The sequence below is a fragment of the Nerophis ophidion genome, linkage group LG01 (assembly GCF_033978795.1).
Source record: "Nerophis ophidion isolate RoL-2023_Sa linkage group LG01, RoL_Noph_v1.0, whole genome shotgun sequence".
NCBI classification, from domain to species: Eukaryota; Metazoa; Chordata; class Actinopteri; order Syngnathiformes; family Syngnathidae; genus Nerophis; species Nerophis ophidion.
Window position 1 is genome coordinate 5,837,329 of NC_084611.1, and position 27,829 is coordinate 5,865,157.

General features: G+C 41.8%; 2 protein-coding genes across 2 annotated transcripts in view; one reads left to right on the plus strand and one right to left on the minus strand.

Moving 5' to 3' along the window:
• On the plus strand, positions 1-27,672 carry LOC133562491 (gastrula zinc finger protein XlCGF57.1-like). The gene is made up of 5 exons (XM_061916628.1): positions 1-400; positions 8,461-8,558; positions 8,663-8,795; positions 18,300-19,258; positions 25,996-27,672. The coding sequence occupies exons 3-5, from the start codon at positions 8,732-8,734 to the stop codon at positions 26,680-26,682; spliced, it is 1,710 nt and encodes a 569-aa protein (XP_061772612.1). The 5' UTR covers positions 1-400; positions 8,461-8,558; positions 8,663-8,731; the 3' UTR covers positions 26,683-27,672.
• Positions 1-27,829, minus strand: part of LOC133553184 (zinc finger protein OZF-like) — an 839,429-nt gene that overhangs the window by 503,185 nt on the left and 308,415 nt on the right. The window lies entirely within an intron of this gene.

The window sequence follows — 27,829 nt, forward strand, 5'->3', positions numbered from 1 at the left end:
CAACCCCCACTTCCGGACTCAGCCTCCGCCTACTTCCTGGCGCGCAAAATTCATTTCAGCGGCAGACGGACGAGTGTGAGGACCGAACTTTAAAGCTCCGGAGAATCTTACAAAAAAGCTTACAGAAAACAAAAACTTACAGCGGGTGCTTGTAGGACATGTATGCCGAGATTCTGCGTCGTTGTCGGCGTTGAGGTCCCGGTCTGGAGCCCATTTCCGGAGCAAGGATTCAGCGTCGGGGCTCTTTGGCGGGAGGAAAGCTTTGTCCTCGGCTGCTGTACAGGGGGAGACGGGCCTGTCGTGGCTGTGAACGGCCGGGTGAAGACTCTCTCTGCCGGCTATTGAAGACGACGGCTCGGTCAAGAGACTACAACGTGTCGGAGGTGTGAAGGGAAAATCTGTAAGTATATAAATATTGTATGTGTTGGGTTTCTTCTTTCTTCACTCATCTTCAATGAATACTCCAGTTGAATATAAAAGAAAGATGATGGTTTATTTTAAGGATGGTTCAGTACAATGCCTCACAGCACCGGGAAACAAAACATCGGTAACTGGAAAATAGAACACAACTTAATCCCGCTTCTTTCTGTGAGTCTCTCGTATTCTCTCGCGTGAAGTGAACCGGAAGAGATCACGTGACGATAACACAGGCGAGCCTGCACTACCTTATGTAACCTGTTGGAGGCGCAAAACAACAACAGCAAGCCTCTCTCTTGATACACAGAAACAGCATTAATTACAATGAGATCACATTTACTCAACAGTATGTTTATTTTTTTCTCCTTCGTTACTCGTGCTTGGAAAATGAGAATCATTCGACTCCAACTGCAATTGTGTAAAGGTGATCGCGTCTTTTCGTCGATTGATTGACACTTTTATGAGTAGATTGCACAGTACAGTACATATTCCGTACAATTCACCACAAAATGGTAACACCTCAATACGTTTTTCAAATTGTTTAAAGGGGAACATCACAATTTCAAAAGGGTTAAAAACAATAAAAATCAGTTCCCAGTGGCTTGTTGTATTTATTGAATTTTTTTATAAAATGTTACCGGTCTCGGAATATCCCTAAATAAAGCTTTAAAGTGCCTTATTTTTGGCTCTCTGCGAAGACACTGGCCATTTCCCTGTGACGTCACACAGTGCTGCCAATGTAAACAAACAATGGGAATACCACAGCAAGATATAGTGACATTAGCTCGGATTCAAACTCGGATTTCAGCGACTTAAGCGATTCAACAGATTACGCATGTATTGAAACAGATGGTTGGAGTATGAAAATATTGAAGAAGAAACTGAAGCTATTGAGCGAATAGCTATTGACGCTATTCATAGCCATAGCATGGCCGAATAGCTGCGTTAGAATCGCCGGTAAAATGTGCGGACCAAACGATCAGGACTTTCGCATCTTTTGACACTGGAGCAACTTAAATCCGTCGATTGGTAAGTGTTTGTTTTGCATAAAATGTGGGTGGAAGGAAACGTAATATAGTTGCAAATGCATCTACAGATTATCCATACATCTCTGTGCCATGTCTGCTTTAGCACCGCCGGTAAATAGCATGTTAGCATCGATTAGCGTAGCATGTTAGCATCGATTAGCTGGCAGTCAACATCAACAAAACTCACCTTTGTGATTTCGTTGACTATCATTGCAAATGCATCTGCAGGTTATCCATACATCTCTGTGCCATGTCTGTCTTAGCATCGCCGGTAAAATGTGGAGACACTCTGGTACATTCAATGGGGGTCTGGCGGCAGACACTTTGGCATCTTGGGGCCAGTGGTGCAACTTGAATCCCTCCCTGTTAGTGTTGTTACACCCTCCGACAACACACCGTCGAGCCATGTCTCCAAGGTTCCAAAAAATAGTCAAAAAAAACGGAAAATAACAGAGCTGAGACCCGGTGTTTGTAATGTGTTGAAAATGAAAATGGTGGGTGTGTTACCTCGGCGACGTCACATTCTGACGTCATCGCCTCCAGCGAGATCAACAGAAAGGCGTTTAATTCGCCAAAATTCACCCATTTAGAGTTCGGAAATCGGTTAAAAAAATAGATGGTCTTTTTTCTGCACCATCAAGGTATATATTGACGCTTACATAGGTCTGCTGATAATGTTCCCCTTTAAAGGCCTACTGCAGGGGTCGGGAACCTTTTTGGCTGAGAGAGCCATGAAAGCCAAATATTTTAAAATGTATTTCCGTGAGAGCCGTATAATATTGTTAACCCCGAATACAACTGTCAGGTTCAAACACTGATGACATATTAAACAGACAAGAAGCAAGGAATTAAACAGAGACAGGATTCAATTTAGCTCAATGAGGAGAGACACGTAGACCTGTACCCTTGTTTATATATCAATGATGAAATATTAACATTGCAACACATGCCAATACAACCTTTTTAGTTTACTAAATTACAATTTTAAATTTCCCGCGGCGTTTTCTGTTGGAAAAACGTCGCTGAATGATGACGTGTTTGTGACGTTATTGGTTGGAGGGTACATTTTAGCCCAGCACCACTTACAGCTAAAAATCGTCTCTCTTCATCGCGCAATTACACAGTAATTTGGACATCTGTGTTGCTGAATCTTTTGCAATTTGTTCAATTAATAATGAAGAAGTCAAAGTAGAAAGATGGAGGTGGGAAACTTTTAGCCTTTAGCCACACAAACACACGGTGTTTCCTTGTTTAAAATTCCCGGAGGTGAAGCTTTACTATGGATCAGAGCGGTCAAGCGAACATGGATCCCGACTACATATCAAACGGCAGTTTTCTGTGAGAAAACTGTGGAAATAAGTTGCCTCTTACCGGAGATCAGCGGAGCCAGCGTCCTCCTGCAGCTGCCGTGACTTCTCTCAGAGACTTTGGCGTCAAAACACCCATGGACACACTCCTCCAACTTTAAGGTACTATTTAACTCACTAAAACACTAGCAACACAATAGGGAGATAAGGATTTCCCAGAATTATCCTAGTAAATGTGTCTAAAAACATCTAAATCGCTCTCACTGCCCTTGCCTTTTTTTTTTTTTACTTTTTTTTTCTAGGCCTTCACTCTAAATTTCCTCATCCACGAATCTTTCATTCTCGCTCAAATTAATGGGGCAATTGTTGCTTTCTTGGTCCGAATAGTTCTAGCTGCTGCTGGCTATGATTGTAAACAATGTGAGGATGTGAGGAGCCCTACAACCCGTGATGTCACGCGCACATCGTCCGCTACTTTCGGTAAAGGCAAGGCTTGTTTATTAGCGACCTAAAGTTGCAAACTTTATCATCGATGTTCTCGACTAAATCCTTTCAGCAAAAATATGGCAATATCGCGAAATGATCAAGTATGACACATAGAATGGACCTGCTATCCCCGTTTAAATAAGAAAATCTAATTTCGGTAGGCCTTTAGGTGTGGTCCACGTTATTCGATTCATAATAATTCATGGCGCCATGGTCTTCCAACATTCCTTCTATGAAACAAAAATAATTAATACACATATTATTAAACAATTAAATAGTTTAAACCGAAATAAAACTCACCCCGGGAGTCATTTTCCATCGTTGTAAGATCAATCAGGCAAAGTTATTCATCCCCTACTGCAGCGTCAACTACAAAAACAAAATTAAAGTATTTTATTATTTCATTAATGTGGAGAAATCCTCCGAAATACCCTCGTCTAATGACATATACCAATAACATTTTAAATCGGCGGTAATGAAATAAATAAAGTAAATGGGGAATGCTAGAATGTTCCTCGGTAGAAAGTGAATTTCGGCGCGTGTTCAACTGTTTTTTTTTATGTAGAATAAATACTTATTATTACAGAAACTCTAAATATATTACGAGGAGTGAAAAAAATAAAGATTATTGCCCCTCATCCTCGGTTACCTCAGAAGACTTTGCTTTACAGAGTTTTGTCCGAGTTTAAATACGTTTTCTGAATGTAAAGTTCTTTATTTGTTGTTATTGTGTGAGGACTTCAGGGGTTAGAGCAGTGGATCTCAACCTTTTTTCAGTGATGTACCCCCTGTGAATTTTTTTTAATTCAAGTACCCCCTAATCAGAGCAAAGCATTTTTGGTTGAAAAAAAAAGAGATAAAGAAGTAAAATCCAGCACTATGTCATCAGTTTCTGATTTATTAAATTGTATAACGGTGCAAAATATTGCTCATTTGTAGTGGTCTTTCTTGAACTATTTGGAAAAAAAGATATAAAAATAACTAAAAACTTGTTGAAAAATACAAAATAAAGTGATTCAATTATAAATAAAGATTTGTAGACATAGAAGTAATCATCAACTTAAAGTGCCCTCTTTGGGGATTGTAATAGAGATCCATCTGGATTCATCAACTCCATTTTCTACCGCTTATTCCCTTTTGGGGTCGCGGGGGGCGCTGGCGCCTATCTCAGCTACAATCGGGCGGAAGGCGGGGTACACCCTGGACAAGTCGCCACCTCATCGCAGGGCCAACACAGATAGACAGACAACATTCACACTCACATTCACACACTAGGGACCATTTAGTGTTGCCAATCAACCTATCCCCAGGTGCATGTCTTTGGAGGTGGGAGGGGCCTATCCCCAGGTGCATGTCTTTGGAGGTGGGAGGGGCCTATCCCCAGGTGCATGTCTTTGGAGGTGGGAGAAAGCCGGAGTACCCGGAGGGAACCCATGCATTCACGGGGAGAACATGCAAACTCCACACAGAAAGATCCCGAGCCTGGATTTGAACCCAGGACTGCAGGACCTTCGTATTGTGAGGCAGACGCACTAACCCCTCTGCCACCGTGAAGCCATTCTAAACATTTCCTCACAAAAAAATAAATCTTTACTAGGGATGCACCGATTAATCGGTAACCTAATATATTCGGCCGAATATGGCAGAAAAAGCCACATTCGGCCTTCGGTGGAATGAGTTAAAAGCAAGGCGGAATAGTGGCGTGTGACGCAATTTTTTGACACGGTGACGCAATCAACCAACTTGCAGTGACTTGTAACCCGGCGCTTTTGGAAAAATGTCAGCAGTGTGGAGAAAGAGACGGCTGCGGCTGAAAAAGTTTGCGACTGACAGTGCCAAAGCAAACGGAATTACAAAGAAGGTAATGGAGTTTATGGCTTTGGATGATCAACTTTTATGGACAGAATTTCTAGGCCCAGTCAAGGCGTTGAGGGGTTCCGGTTTGGTAGCCGCAGGATTAGGTCTCTGCTTTTTGCAGATGATGTGGTCCTGATGGCTTCATCTGGCCGGGATCTTCAGCTCTCGCTGGATCGGTTCGCAGCCGAGTGTGAAGCGACCGGAATGAGAATCAGCACCTCCAAGTCCGAGTCCATGGTTCTCGCCCGGAAAAGGGTGGAATGCCATTTCCGGGTTGGGGAGGAGACCCTGCCCCAAGTGGAGGAGTTCAAGTACCTAGGAGTCTTGTTCACGAGTGGGGGAAGAGTGGATGGTGAGATCGACAGGCGGATCGGTGCGGCGTCTTCAGTAATGCGGACGTTGTACCGATCCGTTGTGGTGAAGAAGGAGCTGAACCGGAAGGCAAAGCTCTCAATTTACCGGTCAATCTACGTTCCCATCCTCACCTATGGTCATGAGCTTTGGGTCATGACCGAAAGGGTAAGATCACGGGTACAAGCGGCCCAAATGAGTTTCCTCCGCCATGTGGCGGGTCTCTCCCTTAGAGATAGGGTGAGAAGCTCTGCCATCCGGGCGGAACTCAAAGTAAAGCCGCTGCTCCTTCACATGGAGAGGAGCCAGATGATGTGGTTCGGGCATCTGGTTAGGATGCCACCCGAACGCCTCCCTAGGGAGGTGTTTAGGGCACGTCCAACCGGCAGGAGGCCACGGGGAAGACCCAGGACACGTTGGGAAGACTATGTCTCCCGGCTGGCCTGGGAACGCCTCGGGATACCCCGGGAAGAGCTAGACGAAGTGGCTGGGGAGAGGGACGTCTGGGTTTCCCTGCTTAGGCTGTTGCCCCCGCGACCCGACCTCGGATAAGCGGAAGAAGATGGATGGATGATCAACCGTTTTGTGTTGTGGAGGACATTGGCTTTCGGAGACTCGTGGAGCACATTGAGCCCCGTTACACGAAACCGAGCAGACGGTATTTCTCTGATGTGTGCTTACCGGAGATGTATGACAGTGTTGCAGCCCGCGTCTACGAGCTCTTGGTTAAAAATAATGAAGTTTACTTCAGCTTTACGACAGTCATATGGAGCGCGGATGTCAGCCCCCCCCAGCCCCCCTGAGTTTAACTACACAATGGCTAGATGAGGATTTCAAGTTACAAAAGATTGTACTTCACTCACAGGAGTTCAGAGGGTCCCATACGGCAGCAGCATTTACCAGGATGTTTGAAATGTGGCAAATAGACCGGGCTAAAGTTATTTTTATTAAAATAAATTAAATTAAAATTGTTTTATACATAGTTTCCTTCTTTTTATTCTGAAGCTGAAGTACTGTTATTGACAAATCTGTTCTGGCCTGGGATATGTTGTGTACCTGTATAAGTGTATGAGGTTACAAGCACACACTTATTGAGATTTAGTGGGGCCTCTGTTTACATTATTAGCCTGTTGTGTAGGCTACCTGTATAAGTGTATGAGGTTACAAGCACACACTTATTGAGATTTACTTGAGCCTTCTGTTTACATTATTAGCATATCTACTGTGGCTAAGCAGACTTTTGCCAAAAAGACAATAATTCATTTGTTGTGGGTTTATCCACTTTAATGCACTTTATTTTTTTTTTGGAATGAATGTTTTGTTTGAAGGCCTAATATAAATGAAAAACTGTGCTTTTTTTGAAAAGCAAAGGCTACTGGAATATTAAAAAAATGTCAATATTCAATAAAAATTTACTTTATTTGAAAAACATGGATTCCGCCAAGGCTGCCCTTTGTCACCGATTCTGTTCATAACTTTTATGGACAGAATTTCTAGGCGCAGTCAAGGCGTTGAGGGGTTCCGGTTTGGTGGCCGCGGGATTAGGTCTCTGCTTTTTGCAGACGATGTGGTCCTGTTGGCTTCATCTGACCGGGATCTTCAGCTCTCACTGGATCGGTTCGCAGCCGAGTGTGAAGCGGCCGGAATGAGAATCAGCACCTCCAAGTCCGAGTCCATGGTTCTCGTCCGGAAAAGGGTGGAGTGCCATCTCCGGGTTGGGGAGGAGACCCTGCCCCAAGTGGAGGGGTTCAAGTACCTAGGAGTCTTGTTCACGAGTGGGGGAAGAGTGGATGGTGAGATGGACAGGCGGATCGGTGCGGCGTCTTCAGTAATGCGGACGTTGTACCGATCCGTTGTGGTGAAGAAGGAGCTGAGCCGGAAGGCAAAGCTCTCAATTTACCGCTCGATCTACGTTCCCATCCTCACCTATGGTCATGAGCTTTGGGTCATGACCGAAAGGATAAGATCACGGGTACAAGCGGCCCAAATGAGTTTCCTCCGCCGTGTGGCGGGTCTCTCCCTTAGAGATAGGGTGAGAAGCTCTGCCATCCGGGAGGAACTCAAAGTAAAGCCGCTGCTCCTCCACATCAAGAGGAGCCAGATGAGGTGGTTCGGGCATCTGGTCAGGATGCCACCCGACCGCCTCCCTAGGGAGGTGTTTAGGGCACGTCCAACCGGTAGGAGGCCACGGGGAAGACCCAGGACACGTTGGGAAGACAATGTCTCCCGGCTGGCCTGGGAACGCCTCGGGATCCCCCGGGAAGAGCTAGACGAAGTGGCTGGGGAGAGGGAAGTCTGGGCTTCCCTGCTTAGGCTGCTGCCCCCGCGACCCGACCTCGGATAAGCGGAAGAAGATGGATGGATGGATGGATGGATGAAAAACATGGCTAAAAATGTATTCTAGGCTATTTATGCAATATAAAAAAATTGTGAAAAACTGCATTCGGTATTCGGCCTTCGGCCAAGCGCTTAAATTTTATTCGGTTTCGGCTTCGGCCACAAATTTTCATTTCGGTGCATCCCTAATCTTTACCATAAATATTTATGGAATATTTCCACCAAAAAAAATCTAGCTGTCAACACTAAATATTGCATTGTTGCATTTCTTTTCACAGTTTATGAACTTATATTAATATTTTGTTGAAGTATTATTCAACACATATATTTATAAAGGATTTTTGAATTGTTGCTATTTTTAGAATATTTAAAAAAAAAATCTCACGTACCCCTTGGCATAACTTCAAGTACCCCTAGGGGTACGCGTACCCCCATTTGAGAACCACTGGGCTAAACGTAAAACAAAAGACGCTATTTTCCCAAGCTTTTGATTTATTTTCAAGGTTACGCTTCAAAAAAAATCTGAAGAACTTTAGGTTTCATTCAAAAGAGTGTGAGAGTGTGAGAGTGTGAGAGTGTGAGAGTGTGAGAGTGTGAGTGTGTGCGTGCGTGTGTGTGTGTGTCGGATCTGAAAGACCTTTAGGTTTGTGGGGGAATGACCTTTGGTCCTCTCTCAGCAGGATCAGACTCAGGAATTCTCTTCCGGTCGTTCTCAGCCCATTGTGCCGGAGGATTTCACAGCGGCTTCACATTTCTACACATTCCAACCCCCGAGGTGGGTGGGGGGTGTTTCCTTGAAGGGGATTGGTCCAAACTGAAGCGGGGGGATGTCCTCTCATCGTCCACCAGTGGGACAATCTTCTTTTCTCTTTCTTTCAGCTGGAATAAGCAGATATCTCCCGTCTCGTCCATCCATTCCGTAATCTTCCAAGCACCATTTCTCACCCAATGACTGGGACGGAGGCATCGGAGTACGACTCAGAAACACTCTACTTTCCTGCGGGGCCTCGAGGTAAGTTTTCAAATTCGACACAATATTTTTGTAGATGGAAACAGGAGTTCCACTAATCAAGGCTGAATTGAAGGCTTTCTCCATCTTTTCCAATTCCTCTTTCCGCTCGTACTTATGATGACTTTACTCCTCAGTGTATATGGAAACGTATAAAGTTCTAAATACCAACTAGGCCGTGCACCCCCCCCTTTTTCTAACCCACAACCCCATCCACATTTTCTCACAATGTCATACGCATTAATATTCATCAGCGTCTTCCGGCCACGATGATGTCATACTCCTCATTAATATTCATCAACCCCTCATCCAACAAATTTTGACAGAAGGTCATTCAGATTAAAGGCCTACTGAAAGCCACTACTAGCCACCACGCAGTCTGATAGTTTATATATCAATGATGAAATATTAACATTGCAACACATTAGATAGTACTTTATTTATTCCGTCAGGAGAGTTCCTTCAGGAAAATTAAAATTTTCAGCACAATCCCATTCAAGATCAGACAAACATTACAGGGAGACAGAACAGGATCGCTGACGGGTCTGCCGGCTTCCAGCGCCCCTTACAAAAAAAGATGACATACAGGTAAACAAGGGGGGTGGGAGGGGGGGGGAAGAAAAAAAAATAGAAGATTAAAATAAAATTAAAAAATCGGTCTTAGCCTAGGCCCTGGAGTGGGGGTGCAGACTGAGGCCAAGGGAAAAAAATAATAATAATAATAAAAATTAAAAAAATATGCCACATGCCAATACTAAAATGCAATTTTAAATTTTGCGCCGAAATATCCTGCTGAAAACGTTTCGGTATGATGACGCCTGCGCGTGACGTCACGGATTGTAGAGGACATTTTGGGACAGCATGGTGGCCAGCTATTAAGTCGTCTGTTTTCATTGCAAAATTCCACAGTATTCTTTACATCTGTGTTGGTGAATCTTTTGCAATTTGTTCAATGAACAATGGAGACAGCAAAGAAGAAAGCTGTCGTTGGGAAGCGGTGTATTGCGGCCGGCTGCAGCAACACAAACACGAAATATGACAGTCAAGCTTTACTATGGAACAGAGAGGTCAAGCAAACACACAAAGTACAGTTTATTATGCAGCGATCATTTCGAAAGATCGTGTTTCGAAGAAGGTCCCTTGCGAAGGGCAGGGATGGGCATCGCCACCACCCGTCGACTGGTGCTGAAGAAAGGTGCGGGGCCAACTATTTTCAACAGACCATGGCCAGGCATCAGTGGCAGTGCTTCGACAAGTTCAGACCACCCCACAAGTGGACACACCGTGCACAAGAGGTCTGCATTTGCCAAAAGGGAAAGGAAGAAGGTAAGGATCTTGATTTCCAGTTTCCATAGTCCTACTCACAGACAAAGTCATAGACTATTCCATAAACAATGAAACAAATTAACAATAAAATAGCCTACATATAATTATTGCTTCAAGTTCTTCTGCAGTGTAAAGTATCGCACATTTACTGACATTACTGTCAATAGATTACAATAGACAATAATATAAAGTACTGTACATTTGTACATTTACAGACAATAGATCAAATCATGGCCAGTACGACTACGGCATCAGTGGCGGTTGAACCAATGGCAATGGCACTAGATTTGCCTGATGAGGAGGGCGATCAAGATCTGGTTCCATTTGTTTTCCACATCAATGTTCAAATGGATTACAGGTCAAGCCCATAATTTATGTAAATGAGGTATCCATATTACATGTAGCTGTTTCTCCATTTCCAGGGAAACACAAGAATGAATGAATGGTTTATTTTGAGCCATGCAAACAAAACAAAAGGATGACATAAAATACAAAATAAATATATATTTATACATTATATTTACACTTACATTGTAAACATTACATGTGACTAATCTTTTGTAGATGTCAAGATTGGCTCAAAAGGGAGTGGGAAGAAGTAAACTTATTAGGTCCCACCCCTATACATATACAATATATATATATATATACAATATATTACACAATAATATATATAATATAATTCAATTCAACGGTTGCTGCGTAGGTGCTATAGATTATCTATATATAATACATTTAAATTCACACACACTCACATATATACATATACAAAGTTTATGATTTTTGGTAAGAGGAAAAGAGAGGACAGCATCAAACTGTCGATAGATGGAATTGATATTAGTATAGTATAGTATAGTATAGTATAGTTCCACCAAAAATTATTTTCTTCTGCAGGGTTCTGAGATAAGAGCCTGACCGAGAGAGAGACATGAGGGCATTTTAAATCGTTGATTTTGAAAACCATAATTTAATTAATGAACTTGTGTTGCTTTCTGAGAGGAACACTGAACTGTGATGATAATGTATCATTCCAGTCCTCAAAGTGCGATTTGGGCAAAAATTTAGTTGGGCAAATCGTAACCGACTTCCAAATCCATGTTGAAGGGTTGTAGGAATGAGTTTAACAACTGGAGGGGACACTAAAATGTATATATATATATAATGTGCGTGTATGTATGTATATATGTTAATATATCTATTTATATATATGTATAATATGTATCTATATCATATATACATACATATATAACCGACAGGGAAGTAAGAATGAGTATATATATATATATATATATATATATATATATATATATATATATATATATATATATATGTATGTATGTACATGTGTGTGTATATATGTGTATATATATATATACATACAAAACACACTATAAATATTATACATACACACACACACATATATATACACATACATATATACACACACACACATATATGTGTGTATATATATATACACACATATGTGTGTGTGTGTGTGTGTGTGTGTGTATATATATAGATAGGGACGGCGTGGCGCAGTGGGAGAGTGGCCGTGCGCAACCCGAGGGTCCCTGGTTCAAATCCCACCTAGTACCAACCTCGTCACGTCCGTTGTGTCCTGAGCAAGACACTTCACCCTTGCTCCTGATGGGTGCTGGTTGGCGCCTTGCATGGCAGCTCCCTCCGTCAGTGTGTGAATGTGTGTGTGAATGGGTAAATGTGGAAGTAGTGTCAAAGCGCTTTGAGTACCTTGAAGGTAGAAAAGCGCTCTACAAGTACAACCCATTTATTTATATTGAAAGGGTTTCTGAACTTAGATTTTCAGGAGTGATACTGGATGACGGTCTGACATGGAAATCTCATATTGCACATGTACGAAAAAAGATGTCTAAGAGTATTTTTATATTAAACAAGGTAAAATATATGTTAGATTATAGGGCAATGCGGATATTGTATTGTGCACTTATATTGCCATATGTCAGCTACTGTGTGGAAGTGTGGGGGAACACTTATAAGAGGAACATAAAGGCATTGTATCAACTACAGATTGATTGATTGATTGATACTTTTATTAGTAGATTGCACAGTACAGTACATATTCCGTACAATTGACCACTAAATGGTAACACCCCAATAAGTTTTTCAACTTGTTTAAGTCGGGGTCCACGTTAATCAATTCATGGTACAAATATATACTATCAACATAATACAGGCATCACACAAGTTAATCGTCATAGTATGTACATTGAATTATTTACATTATTTACAATCCGGGGTATGGGATGAGGAGCTTTGGTTGATATCAGAACTTCAGTCATCAAAAATTGCATCAACAGAGAAATGTGGACATTGAAACAGTGTAGGTCTTATTTAGTAGGATATGTACAGCCAGCAGAGAACATAGTGAGTTCACATAGCATAAGAACAAGTATGTACATTAGAAGTACATTTGAGTTGTTTATAATCCGGGGAGATGGGATGTGAATGGAGGAGGGTATTAGTAAAGTGTTGAAGTTGCCTGGAGGTGTTGTTTTAGAGCGCTTTTGAAGGAATATAGAGATGCACTTACTTTTATACCTGTTGGGAGTGCATTCCACATTGATGTGGCATAGAAAGAGAATGAGTTAAGACCTTTGTTAGATCGGAATCTGGGTTTAACGAGGTTTGTGGAGCTCCCCCTGGTGTTGAGGTTATGGTGGACATTTACGGTAAGGAAGTAGTTTGACATGTACTTCGGTATCAAGGAGGTGTAGCGGATTTTATAGACTAGGCTCAGTGCAAGTTGTTTTACTCTGTCCTCCACCCTGAGCCAGCCCACTTTGGAGAAGTGGGTTGGATTGAGGTGTGATCTGGGGTGGAGGTCTAAAAGTAACCGGACTAGCTTATTCTGGGATGTTTGGAGTCTAGATTTGAGCTATAAGGATATAAGGATTATTCATAAAGTAGATTACTTAGAACACACTAACATTTTATTATTAACTCTGGACTATTGAAACTACAGGAGCTAGTGAAGCTACAGATATTGTGTGTCATGTTTAAGGCTAGAAGTAAAACATTACCAGCAAATTTACAAAAAATGTTTGTCATCACTTCTGAGAATACAGAGCATAGAAGAAAATGTCATTTCAAACAACAATATTCAAGGACAACTTTAAAACAAATGTGTGCATCAGTGGTGGGGGTAAAATTGTGGAATTCTCTTTACAACGAGATAAAAAAACTGTAAAAATATATTCCAATTGAAAAAATATATATAAAGAGGCATGATGTCTCCAAGGTTCCAAAAAATTGTCCAAAAAACGGAAAATAACAGAGCTGAGACCCGGTGTTTGTAATGTGTTGAAAATGAAAATGGTGGGTGTGTTACCTCGGCGACGTCACATTCTGACGTCATCGCCTCCAGCGCGATAAACAGAAAGGCGTTTAATTCGCCAAAATTCACCCATTTAGAGTTCGGAATTCGGTTAAAAAAATAAATGGTCTTTTTTTTTTGCACCATCAAGGTATATATTGACGCTTACATAGGTCCGCTGATAATGTTCCCCTTTAAAGATCCGAAGTTAGATTTTTATGATCTGTGGTCCAATATTGATACAAATGTGCTTTTTGGTCCAGTTTATATTATGCCAGGTACAAAATTTGTGTGTTATGCGGTATCTTGGAGCCTTAGAGAGCCGCCAGTGCAGATGGGACAGATTCCACTGATGTATTGTTTAAATGTGACCAGTCCATGCACTGCATGTCACGGTAACACGAGTTTGAACATTTCACAGGCTGCGCAAGGAGGGGGTTGTTCTCCCCATTTTACGGTTCCAGATCAAACTGGCACGCGGCCTCAGGAGGATGTTCTGTGGCTTTGTGGCTTTGATGTTTATGTTAGACTGCCATATAAATGGGTGGGCCGTTGTGCTATGATAACAGCTGCTGACCACTCTTACATTGTGTCAGCTGCCTGCAGATCATAAACTTTGGACAGCAGGAGAAAAGGTGGCTTTGTCATTGTTTCCACAGCCGGGCGTGGGGAAACTCATGCTAAGAATGGAAACGCTGAATTATCGGTTTTCAGGTTTTGTAAATTTGACAGTTACTATTATGGAGGCGTTAAAGGGGAACATTATCAGCAGACCTATGTAAGCGTCAATATATACCTTGATGGTGCAGAAAAAAGACCATCTATTTTTTTTTAAACCGATTTCCGAACTCTAAATGGGTGAATTTTGGCGAGTTAAACGCCTTTCTGTTTATCACGCTGGAGGCGATGACGTCAGAATGTGACGTCGCCGAGGTAACACACCCACCATTTTCATTTTCAACACATTACAAACACCGGGTCTCAGCTCTGTTATTTTCCGTTTTTTTGACAATTTTTTGGAACCTTGGAGACATCATGCCTCGTCGGTGTGTTGTCGGAGGGTGTAACAACACTAACAGGGAGGGATTCAAGTTGCACCACTGGCCCCAAGATGCCAAAGTGTCTGCCGCCAGACCCCCATTGAATGTGCCAGAGTGTCTCCACATTTGACCGGCGATGCTAAAGCAGACATGGCACAGAGATGTATGGATAACCTGCAGATGCATTTGCAACGATAGTCAACGAAATCACAAAGGTGAGTTTTGTTGATGTTGACTGCCAGCTAATCGATGCTAACATGCTATGCTAATCGATGCTAACATGCTATTTACCGGCGGTGCTAAAGCAGACATGGCACAGAGATGTATGGATAACCTGCAGATGCATTTGCAACGATATTACGTTTCCTTCCACCCACATTTAATGCGAAAAAAACACTTACCAATCGACGGATTTAAGTTCCTCCAGGGTCAAAAGATGCAAAAGTCCTGATCGTTTGGTCCGCACATTTTACCGGCGATGCTAACGCAGCTATTCGGCCATGCTATGGCTATGAATAGCGTCAATAGCTATTCGCTCAATAGCTTTAGTTTCTTCTTCAATACTTTCATACTCCAACCATCCGTTTCAATACATGCGTAATCTGTTGAAACGCTTAAACCGCTGAAATCCGAGTCTGAATCCGAGCTAATGTCGCTATATCTTGCTGTGGTATTCCCATTGTTTGTTTACATTGGCAGCACTGTGTGACGTCACAGGGAAATGGACAGTCGCATCGCAAATAGCGAAAATCAAGCACTTTAAAGCTTTTTTTAGGGCTATTCGGGGACCAGTAAACATTTTTTTAAAACTTCAAAAAATTCAACAAGCCACTGGGAACTGATTTTTATTGTTTTTAACCCTTTTGAAATTGTGATAATGTTCCGCTTTAACAGTTTTTGGTGACTATGGGAACAAGCTTTCATTTTGACTGTGTTATTAGTGGTTAATAGTGGATCTATGGCTGTGGAGCTACTGCCCCTGAGCAACAGGACATGAGGACCACTATTGCTTTGTGTCCTATGCTGTGCATTAAAAGAGACGAGGGAAGCCCCCTGCCAGCGAGCAAAAGTGCCCCCACTCGCCTGCCCTGTACTCCAGATAGTGTACCCAAATCCCTTTTCTTAGTTTCCATTGGCACCAATTCTTTAGTCAGAATTCATATTTGTTTTTACATTTGCAGAATATTAGTATTTCTCAAATTGCGTATAGGATTGAACACACACACACACACACAATTCAATGTATTCCTGTTATTGATACTAATTCATATATTTTAATGACTACAACAATAATAATAACGATAATGATAACAATAATAAAATGAACAATAGCAATGACAATAAATGATGACAATAACACATATAAACTAATGTAGATGATGATGATAATAACAATAATAATAATAATAATAATCATTATTAGCCAGTGATGGAGTTTAACACTTAGGCATCCATGTTCACATTCATATACATTGACCATACCATTTTTTCTGTATCTTGTTTTGAACTGATGGACATTTGGACATTGCTTGAGCCCCACGTCCAGTCCGTTCCAAAGTTTCACTCCACGCACAGACACACACAAACTTTTCCTGGTAGTTCTTACTGTTCCAATAGTAAAGATACTACACCCCCTTAGATTATGAACTCCTTCTCTGTGTTTGAAATGTTTTTGACTATTGGCAGGTAGAACATTTTTGTTTGCTTTAAATAGTAATTTCAGCTGTTTTAAAATCAACTAGATCAGGCAGTTTTAATAATTTAGATTGTAAAAATAAAATATTTGTGTGGTCACAAATCCCACCTTGTGTAGAATTCTTATTGTACATTTTTGGAGTGTGACCAGGGGATGTAGTGAAGTTTTGTAGTTGTTGCCCCAGATTTCTATGCAGTAATTTAGATATGGCAAGACCAATGAACAATATAATAAATGCAGAGCTGTGTAATTTAAGAAGAATTTGGATTTATTGATAAGAGAGAACCAGGATGCCAGACGGACTGGGTGCCGATTGGGTCAGCACCAACGGCAATGAGCACCTGTGATAGCAAAATTACTTATACTTGTTTAAATAGATGATGTTCTTTGAACTGGGTACCAAAAGTTGTTTATTAGGTTTAGGAATGTGACGCTCTGCAAGAGGACTCTAATCTGATCAGGCTCTTTCTCCTGTGTCTTTGATGTGACATGTGGACTATAGTAGACGTGGGCATGTGTGTTCCCTCTTCCTGACCCCCAACAGAGCTAAATTGTCCCCCTCCCCCTCCTGGGCAAACGACACCCTCTCCCCTTCACAGGACTTTGGGTATTCATTCCACTGGTGTACTGTATGTAAATGAGCATGGAGGGTGGGACTTCTGAGAATGTATCATTGTCATGGCAAATTCCAAAGGGGTTAGAACAAGCTGGAACGAACGGATGCGTCGTTCTGGTTTGGTCTCGCTTTGCAAAGCTTGTTATCATTTGTTTGTTACTTTAGTAAATCATTTTAAAGCTATTTGTCACTAAAGGATCGTCTTTAAGAAATTTCCACGTCAGCACCCAAACAGGGAAATAGATCAAAGGGTATGTCTATTTGGGTGATGAACCTGATTTTGCACATCAGAGTACACATTGCACAGCTGCCTGTGCAGGGTAGAGTAGAGTAGATACATTAGGTGATTCAAAGACAATAATTAGTATGTGATCCTAGTTTAATTTGAACCAACAACTCGTGTTTTATTTTATTGCTAGGACACCAGGTGACCCCAGAGATCCTTGAGAGGGTTAGAGCTCGGCCAGCCAGGGTTAGTGAAGTCCCATCATCAAGTGCAGCAGCTCCATCTGACAGCTTCTCCAGGTGTGTCTGGAATGCAAGCCAAACTACGACCACCTCCTGCATTGTTTGATGAAGGACCAGCATCAAGTACCGCTGCGCCTTCTGTTCGTGGTTCTTCCGATGTCAGCTATGTGCCGAGTGGGTCATCGACATCGGATCCGTGTCAGTCTGACGGGTCGCCAGATCCCACACGTACTCCCAAGATGCGGGAAGAGGGCTGCCGCAAGGAACCGAAGTACATCATCTTTGAGTCCTGCCTCCAGAGTCTCGTCAAGTGGTGTCACTGTCCAGCCTGTGGCAGCCAGGACATAAGCCACAAGCTAAAACTAGTCTATAAATAAATAACATTTTACCATTCTTTATTCTGAAGGCGATCTATGTCGTGTGCTACTCCAGCATCAATATCCGTAGCGTTCTCCTGACCGTCAGTGTCGGGTTCAAAGCGGTATGGCTCTATCCCTTGCTGCGGTTGGTCCTGCCACGCCCTCTCACGGCATCTTCCCTATCTGAATGGCTCCCACGTCCCTCTAGTCCTTCACTCTCACTTTCCTCATCCACAAATCTTTCATCCTCGCTCAAATTAAAGGGGAAATCGTCGCTTTCTCGGTCCGAATCGCTTTCGCTGCTGGTGGCCATGATTGTAAACGATGTTCAGATGTTGCGAATTTTATCGTGGATGTTCTCTACTAAATCCTTTCAGCAAAAACAATGGCAATATCGCGAAATGATCAAGTATGACACAATCCCCGTTTAAATAAGAAAATCGCATTTCAGTAGGCCTTTAACTTTAAAGGAGACAGCGTGGTCACGTGAGCTGCACATGACACATCATTAGCTGGCTGACTGCCACCTCATGAGATGTAGCCGCGGCTATTTTATACTTTACACTTTATTAGTAGCAGTATACTGTACAACCCTACTACACACACATACAGTACATAGAAGAAAGTGTGTTTTTGTTTGTGTCCTGCAGACGTGCAGCAGCTGATGGGTAATCCAGAAGAAGTTTCCCCTCAGTCAGGGGGGAGCTCCACTTTGAAGCAGGAGACTCCACAACCACCCTGCATTAAAAAGGAAGAGGAGGAACTCTGCATCACTCAGGAGGGAGAGTGTCTTCTAGGACGAGAGGAAGCTGATTACACCAAGTTTCCACTGACTGTTGTCTCTGTGAAGACTGAAGATGATGAAGAGAAACCACAAGTAGACAACCTCTTAGCTCCACTATCAGATAGTGAGGCTGAAGACGAGGTTGAAGTAACTTTGATCAGCGATACAGACTGTGAAGGTGATATGAGGACTCAGACTGACAACAAACACTCTGAACGCTCTACAAAGACGACAGGTAAAACATGTTTGAGCTGCTTAGTTTGTGCTGAAAGTTTTATTTTAAAGGGCCATTTGAATCGACACATGAAAACACACACAGGTGTAAAACCATTTAAGTGTTCAGTTTGTGGCAAAGGATTTTCTAAAATGAGACGCTTAACTCTACACATGAGAACACACACAGGTGAAAAAACATTGAAATGTTCCGTTTGTGGCAAAAGCTTTTCCAAAAGTAGCCATTTGACTCAACACATGAGAACACACACAGGTGAAAAACCATATAAGTGTTCAGTTTGTGGCAAAGGCTTTTCTCAAAGTGGCTCTTTGACTGGACACATGAGAACACACACAGGTGAAAAACCATTTAATTGTTCAGTTTGTGACGAAAGCTTTTCTCAAAATCAGCAATTGATTAAACACATGAGAACACACACAGGTGAAAAACCATTTAACTGTTCGATTTGTGGGGAAAGCTTTTCTATTAAGAAACGTTTGACTGAACACATGAGAACACACACAGGTGAAAAACCATTTAGTTGTTCAGTGTGCTGTAAAAGCTTCACACATAAAGCAGACGCAGTAAAACACACAAGAACACACAAGGGAAAATAAGCAATTAGCTGTTTAGTTTGTGGTATGTTGCTCATATGTGGCGACATCCACCCTACCCAGGACCTCCTCACTGCTTCTTTCACAAATATCTGAGGTATTCATACAAACTTGGATTATTTGGAGCATAATCTTATCCACTCATGACTACATGTCTTCTCTGTATCTGAAACCTTCCTGAACAGTAAGATAGATGATGCTTCAAGTGCTTGGTTACTCCTTCTTCAGTCCAGGGACCTGGGGCCTCATGTATTAAGTTTGTGCACAAGGTCAAAAACCTGCACTACGCCATTTTTCACTGCAAAGTTGAGATGTATCATAACTGACGTTGGGATGCTGGGTAACTGTTTGCATAACAAACTGCCAACATTTACTCGTCAGACTGATAGATGTGCAAATCAGACGTATGTACAATTAATACTTAACACCCACAACCCAACCCCCACCTCCCTCGACATTCGGGCATAACAGGTTCAATCCGGCCCGCGAGATGAGTTTGCAAAGTGTAAAATTCAGCTGTATTTTTAATGAAAGAAACTGCTGTTCTAATTGTGTCCACTGGATGTCGCAATAGCAACTCTGTTAGGCGAGCAAATAGCATAGCAAGCATACCAAGCATGAGGTACACAGTAAAGCGGGGCTGTGACTCCTCCCCCTCCACCCAACGTAAAAGAGGAGTAAAATAATCAATCAGTAACCCCACTTCAAATGCAGCATGAGACACTGCACACTGATATAGTTCTGTGAAAATGATTGTCTTCTGTGCAAATGTAAAGAAAGTGAACAGTGTGTGATTTACTGCAATACTGTCAGTCTCTCAACTTTTTATTCGTGCTTTGTTGAAATTGTTCACACATTGCACAGCTTTTGTTTTTCTATCAATACACATTATGTCTAGAAGACAGGAAGTAACTCAACACTCTTGAATAGTTTCTACCTCAGTGTGTATGGTTTGTTGAGTTAGCACAGGATTAATATGTGGAAATGACAAATGAGGTAGTTGACACATAGAATAGTTTTTATTCATGCTTTATTTTTAATTTTGTTTCAATCTAGTTGTAGAAACACTGAGATTAGGTCTAAGTTCATTGTGTTCCTCAAGGTGTTTTTTTCATCAAAAACTTGAAGTGTTTTGTCAAGGAATTTTTGTGATGTGTACATTTTCAGAATGTGCTTGTTCTATTTTGGGTCGAAGTATAATAAAGAAAACAATCTGAAGTTGTCGTAGTCATATTTTTAAGTGATCATGCCATGATTTTTCCCGTCCCGCCCACGTGGAAATAGATTTTCCTCCATGCGGCCCCTGAGCTAAAATGAGTTTGACAGCCCTGCTGTAATCTGACTCATGTGAGCAGGTTACTGTATAAACACATTTTGTTATAAGTTATAAAAATGTGTTCAGTTCTCAGAGACACATCAATGTCAGGCTGACAATCGCTCTTCCGCTTTCTCCAAACACGAGAACAAAGCAGCTCCTACTGACTTGTGATTGGTCAGACCGTGCCGATCTTAATCACATGGCTAATTTCAATATAATAAATTGCAATGTAACACAATTAAATATCTTATATGCTCAGACAGTAATGTGTTTATATAAGTTTAGATTGTGTTATGATGTTTGTAATGGGGAAAGACGTTAATGTGTCTTGTTTTCATTTAAGGTAGTTGACATTTGTTAACTGGTGATTAGTGATGTTAAGTGCCTAAGATGGTAGTTATTGATTAGCAGTGCGATGAGGGCTTTCTGCTGCTGAGTGATTAGCACTACAGTTAGAGCCACCTATCGCCAGGTAGAAATGAGCAGTTTCACCAACATTTTGACGTGAAACCATATTACTAACTGTCTGCTGTTTTACAGGATTCATGGAAGTTTATTGTCATAGCAGCACACGATACACATGAGATGGCACACAATTTAGTAGCAGGTGAACAATAGGATTGGTCCTGGTGGAGATCTACACTCTTAGGGCTTTTCTTCTTTATTCAGAGTCATGATTTGACTTTCTAAAGGTTTTTAACTAAAATAACTAAGTGGGTTAAAAAATATTTCTGTGTTTCTCATAGTGTTTAAAACAAGGGTCGGGAACCTTTTTGGCTGAGAGAGCCAAGAAGCCAAATATTTCAAAATGTAGAGCCATATATTTTTTTAACACTGAACACAACTAAACGTGTGCATTTTTAAGCAAGACCAACATTTCTATAGTATAAAAGGTCTCTTGTTCTTTGTAATAACAGTGTTATTCGGAAGTTAACTGTGGAGGGGGCGTGGCCTGCGGGCCGGCAGCGAAGCGGGGTGTTGCCACGATCAGCCTCGAAATCAGCGTTAGGTGCGTAGACGGCCCACCTGGGCCTTGTTATCTAATCACCTGTCGCTCTGTTATAAGCAGCAGCCAAGAGGAGAGATGGGGCTGGAGCTGGAGCCAGAGCAGGAGCAAGGACGACAGAGAAAAAGACAATTGCTGGAAAGCAACTGAGAGACTTATTGAAAAATAAAACAATATTGTAACCCTGAAGCAGGCTCTCAGGTCGGTGCTTGGTGGTCTGAAGAACCCCCAGGAGGGCAAGCCCCATACTAACCAATAATAAATAAATACATTTTTACCATTAACGCAACTTCTTGAACAGGTGCGGTAGAAAAACGGATTAAAAATAAGTCAAACAGTAGTTGAAGATTATTTGATGTTAGATACTATTGCCTCCATTGCTTTACAACAAGATTAAATTGCCTTTATTTTGAAAAAACTAAAAAAAAACTGCTGTGGAATAGGAAACGGAAGTCTCGGGCTTTCAGCGCATGCGCAAATGTACTTGAAGCCAAGCAAAAAGACGAGGTCGTTCGGAGAATTTTGGAATTGACGATCTTAAAGTCATATGATTCACAGCAAATATAGCAACACTTATCTCAAGTCGCGTTTCCCGAAGCCACGAAACGTGCATTGAGTTTGGAGCGATATCTGAAGTGAAGATTGAAGACGTGATAGAAGATGGACGACTACTGCTATGCTAAGATGGCGACGTCATGTCAAAGAGAACATTCCAGCAAATCACCAACGGAGATAAAGACGGAAGATGAAGGTGAGTGACTTGACGTGTTGTCATTTGAAAGTTGATTGAATTCAAGTCCTTAAAATGTGAAATTAGCCGACTTAGTTGAAGGATGTAAAGAAAGAGCCGCCATGATTGTTAGCTTGAAGAAGGCAGTGGAGTTCACATCAGAGGAGATGGAAGAGCAAAATAAATAATGATGTGAAATATAATAAAGAACAAGACAATAACAAATGTATGCTTTGTTCAAACACTAATAGTAAAGTAAGCTAGCTGGTAGTCTTTTTCTTATACTGTAAAGTTCAAATTTGAATGACAATAAAAATAAGTAAGTCTAAGTTACAAACATCTGAGCCTCTTTAAATATTTATATTTCTAATTCTTATCTTCTTGTTTTTCTTAAAAAAAAAAAGTGGTATTGAATTCCTTTGGTGGTGGTTTGGTATGATATGTTTTAATAACAGATAGTTTATGTTAAAAATGTGCCTGAAATTAAACAAAGCCCCAAATTTGAAAAGACAACTTTCAGGAGGGGCCAGCACGGTGGAAGAGGGGTTAGTGTGTCTGCCTCATAATAGGAAGGTCCTGAGTAGTCCTGGGTTCGATCCCGGGCTCGGGATCTTTCTGTGTGGAGTTTGCATGTTCTCACCGCGACTGCGTGGGTTCCCTCCGGGTACTCCGGCTTCCTCCCACCTCCAAAAACATGCAACTGGGGATAGGCTCCTCCCACCTCCAATGACATGCACCTGGGGATAGGCCCCTCCCACCTCCAATGACATGCACCTGGGGATAGGCCCCTCCCACCTCCAATGACATGCACCTGGGGATAGGCCCCTCCCACCTCCAATGACATGCACCTGGGGATAGGCCCCTCCCACCTCCAATGACATGCACCTGGGGATAGGCCCCTCCCACCTCCAATGACATGCACCTGGGGATAGGCCCCTCCCACCTCCAATGACATGCACCTGGGGATAGGCCCCTCCCACCTCCAATGACATGCACCTGGGGATAGGCCCCTCCCACCTCCAAAGACATGCACCTGGGGATAGGCCCCTCCCGCCTCCAAAGACATGCACTTGGGGATAGGCCCCTCCCACCTCCAAAGACATGCACCTGGGGATAGGCCCCTCCCGCCTCCAAAGACATGCACTTGGGGATAGGCCCCTCCCGCCTCCAAAGACATGCACTTGGGGATAGGCCCCTCCCACCTCCAATGACATGCACCTGGGGATAGGCCCCTCCCACCTCCAAAGACATGCACCTGGGGATAGGCCCCTCCCACCTCCAAAGACATGCACCTGGGGATAGGCCCCTCCCACCTCCAAAGACATGCACCTGGGGATAGGTTGATTGGCAACACTAAATGGTCCCTAGTGTGTGAATGTGAGTGTGAATGTTGTCTGTCTATCTGTGATGAGGTGGCTACATTTCCAGGGTGTACCCCGCCTTCCACCCGATTGTAGCTGAGATAGGCACCAGCGCCCCACCGCGACCCCAAAGGGAATAAGCGGTAGAAAATTGATGGATGGATGGATAATGTATATCTGCTTGTTCTTTTAGATTATTTCCAACATTGAGTATCGGTGGTACTGTTTTTACCTTTAAAATAGCTTTTAACCATATTTGTTTTTATATTGTTTTTATTGGTTTTATTTTTAATTTTTTTTTTGTTTTATTCAGTCATTGGTGGAGCATAATATTGTTTTTAACATGGCTGTGCAGCGCTTTGGAAACGTTATTGTTGTTTAAATGTGCTATATAAATAAAGTGGATTGGATTGGATTGGATTTACATTTTCAAATTATTAAATAATTTAGTTATTTATCAGAAAATGGGTTATACTTGTATAGCGCTTTTCTACCTTCAAGGTACTCAAAGCACATTCACCCATTCACACACACATTCACACACTGATGGCTGTAGCTGCCATGCAAGGCGCTAACCTCAACCCATTAGGAGCAAGGGTGAAGTGTCTTGCTCAAGGACACAACGGACATGACGAGATTGGTAGGAGGTGGGAATTGAACCAGGAACCCTCAAGTTGCAGGCACAACCACACCGTCCCAGATCGTGATCCCAAAATCCCTCAAAATAATCGTTATTATTATGTTTTGCCATAATAGTCCAGCCCTAGACGAGGTATTGGCAAGGACTTCACGATAAACTATGTATCACACTACTTGAGTCACGATACAATAGTCTATTGCGATATTGTGACATGGACTTTTACTGCCATTTTTACAAAGTCACTGAAACTTCAAAAACCTACTTAAAATTTATGTTGTAAAAGTGTATACTTAATCACCGTTATTATTTATTGGACAAACAAATTAAATACAATGATCATTACAATTGTACAGAAAGTGGATCCAATTTCTTGCATTTAATATCTAAAAAAGTTCTCTACTTCTTAACTACAGACTTCTTTCAGATAGATATTATCTTTTTTAGTTTTGCGATGTATTTCAATATTGACTTTTCCCCCACTGTTAGTTTGTAGTATCCTAATGTCCATGGAAGCAGATGTTTTCTACTTTCTGTGATTCCAGCTGAACTTTTCTGAGTCTATGACAAGTCATGTAAACATTGACCCATCATTCTGGCAAGGCACTAAACGAATGGCCATGAAGCACTAGTGAAGTGAATTATAATTATATAGCGCTTTTCTCTAGTGACTCAACGCGCTTTACACCGTGAAACCCAATATCTAAGTTACATTTAAAGCAGTGTGGGTGGCACTGGGAGCAGGTGGGTAAAGTGTCTTGGATGGCGGAAGCGGGGATCGAACCTGGAACCCTCAAGTTGCTGGCACGGTCGCTTTACCAACTGAGCTATACCGACCCTACGGTTGTCCTGATACCAATAATTTAGTCCCAGTACTAAATGTATAGATACTTTTCTAAATAAAGGGATCTATGAAAAATGTCAATATTGGCCTTATTCTAAACAGAAAATCTTACACTACATTAAACACTCACAGTCAAATAACAATTTTACAAGGTTAAAATACAAATTCAAAGACAAATGCCCTGTAGGAATAATAAATGAAGTGACCAATTTGTAACTAATCGTCCTTCCGACCAAAGAGCGGAGATTTATGGACCCAGTGTTACCCCCGACAAAACATGGGCCCTGGAGGTAGTCACCGCCACACAGCGGCATTCAGATGAAAGAACGGTACCTGTACTTTTCAAAGGTGGTATGGTACCAATTTAAATTGATTAGTACCACAATACTTTATTAGTAGCAGTATACTGTACAACCCTACTACACACACATACAGTACATAGAAGAAAGTGTGTTTTTGTTGTTTGTGTCTTGCAGACGTCCAGCAGCTGATCGGTAATCCAGAAAAAAATTCCCCTCAGTCAGGGGGGAGCTCCACTTTGAAGCAGGAGACTCCACAACCACCCTGCATTAAAAAGGAAGTGGGGGAACTCTGCATCACTCAGGAGGGAGAGTGTCTTCTAGGACGAGAGGAAGCTGATTACACCAAGTTTCCACTGACTATTGTCTCTGTGAAGACTGAAGATGATGAAGAGAAACCACAAGTAGACAACCTCTTAGCTCCACTATCAGATAGTGAGGCTGAAGATGAGGTTGAAGTAACTTTGAGCAGCGATACAGACTGTGAAGGTGATATGAGGACTAACACTGACAACAAACACTCTGAATGCTCTACAAAGAAGAGAGGTAAAAAATGTTGGAGTTGCTCAGTTTGTGCTGAAAAGTTTACTAAAAAGAGCCATTTGACTCGACACATGAGAACACACACTGGTGAAAAACCATTTAGTTGTTCAGTTTGCGGCAAAAGCTTTTCTGATAAAACCACTGTGATTGACCACATGAGAACACACACAGGTGAAAAACCATATAAGTGTTCAGTTTGTGACAAAAGCTTTTCTGTTAAGAGCAATTTGACTGGACATATGAGAACACACACAGGAGAAAAACCATTTAGTTGTCCAGTTTGTGGCAAAAGCTGTTCTCTTAGGTACACTTTGACTCAACACATGAGAACACACACAGGGGAAAAACCATATAAGTGTTCAGTTTGCGGGAAAAGCTTTTCTGTTAAGAGTAGTTTGAATCAACACATGAGAACACACACAGGTGAAAAAACGTTTAATTGTTCAGTTTGTGACAAGAGCTTTTCTCAAGATAGCCATTTGACTCAACACATGAGAACACACACAGGTGAAAAACCATTTAACTGTTCGATATGTGGCGAAAACTTTTCTATTAAGAACCGTTTGACTGAACACATGGGAACACACACAGGTGAAAAACCATTTAGTTGTTCAGTGTGTTGTAAAAGGTTCACACATAAAGCAGCCGCAGTAAGACACACGAGAACACACAAGGGAAAATAAGCGATTAGTTGTTTAATTTGTGGTATGTTGCTCATATGTGGCGACATCCACCCTACCCAGGACCTCCTCACTGCTTCTTTCACAAATATCTGAGGTATTCGTACACACTTTGATTGTTTGAAGCATAATCTTATCCACTCATGACCCCATGTCTTCTCTGTATCTGAAACCTTCCTGAACAGTAAGATAGATGATGCTTCAAGTGCTTGGTTACTCCTTCTTCAGTCCAGGGACCTGGGGCCTCATGTGTCAAGTTTGTGCACGCTCAAAAACCTGCACTACACCCTTTTTCTCTGCAAAGTTGAGATGTATCAAAACTGACGTTAGGATGCTGGGTAACTGTTTGCATGATAAACTGCCAACTTTTACTCCTCAGACTGATTGATGTGCAAATCAGAGACATATGAACAATTAACCCCCAACACCCACAACCCAACCCCCACCTCCCTCGACATTCGGGCATAACAGGTTCAATCCGGCCCGCCAGATGAGTTTGCGAAGTGTAAGATTCAGCTGCATTTTTAATGAAAGAAACTGCTGTTCTAATTGTGTCCACTGGATGTCGCCATAGCAATTCTGTTAGGCAAGCAAATAGCATAGCAAGTATACCAAGCAAGAGGTACACAGTAGTCTTTCTAGTAGTCTTTGCAGTCTTTCTAGTCCCTCTTGTGCGCCTCTCAGGTTTGCCTATTTATACCCTAGCCTTGTCTAGCGCCTTTAGTTAGCTTTTTGTTTCTTTGTTTTACTTCGTTTCTGAAGTAAAATATCCTAGCTTCGTCTAGCGTCCTTATTTTTGTACTTTGTACCCCTGTTTGGTATTTTTCCCAGCCTGTATTGTTCCTAGCTTTGTCTAGCGCTTTCTGTTCTATTTTTTTGGTTGTTTGATATAGTAGTTCTTCATGGTGTGTTTTTGTATTTCCACCATCGCCTTTTGTTTTGTCTACGTCCCACTTCCACCAAAATAAAGGAAGAACTTTAACATACCAAAATACGTCTGTGCATCCTTAGGATCCACTCTAATATTTCGTAACATACTTCTTATCTACAAACTTCTTTGAAATAGATATTGTCTTTTACATATGAGTTGAGAATAGAATAGACTTTATTGTCATTATATTTGCATATAACAAGATTAAAGACTCCAACT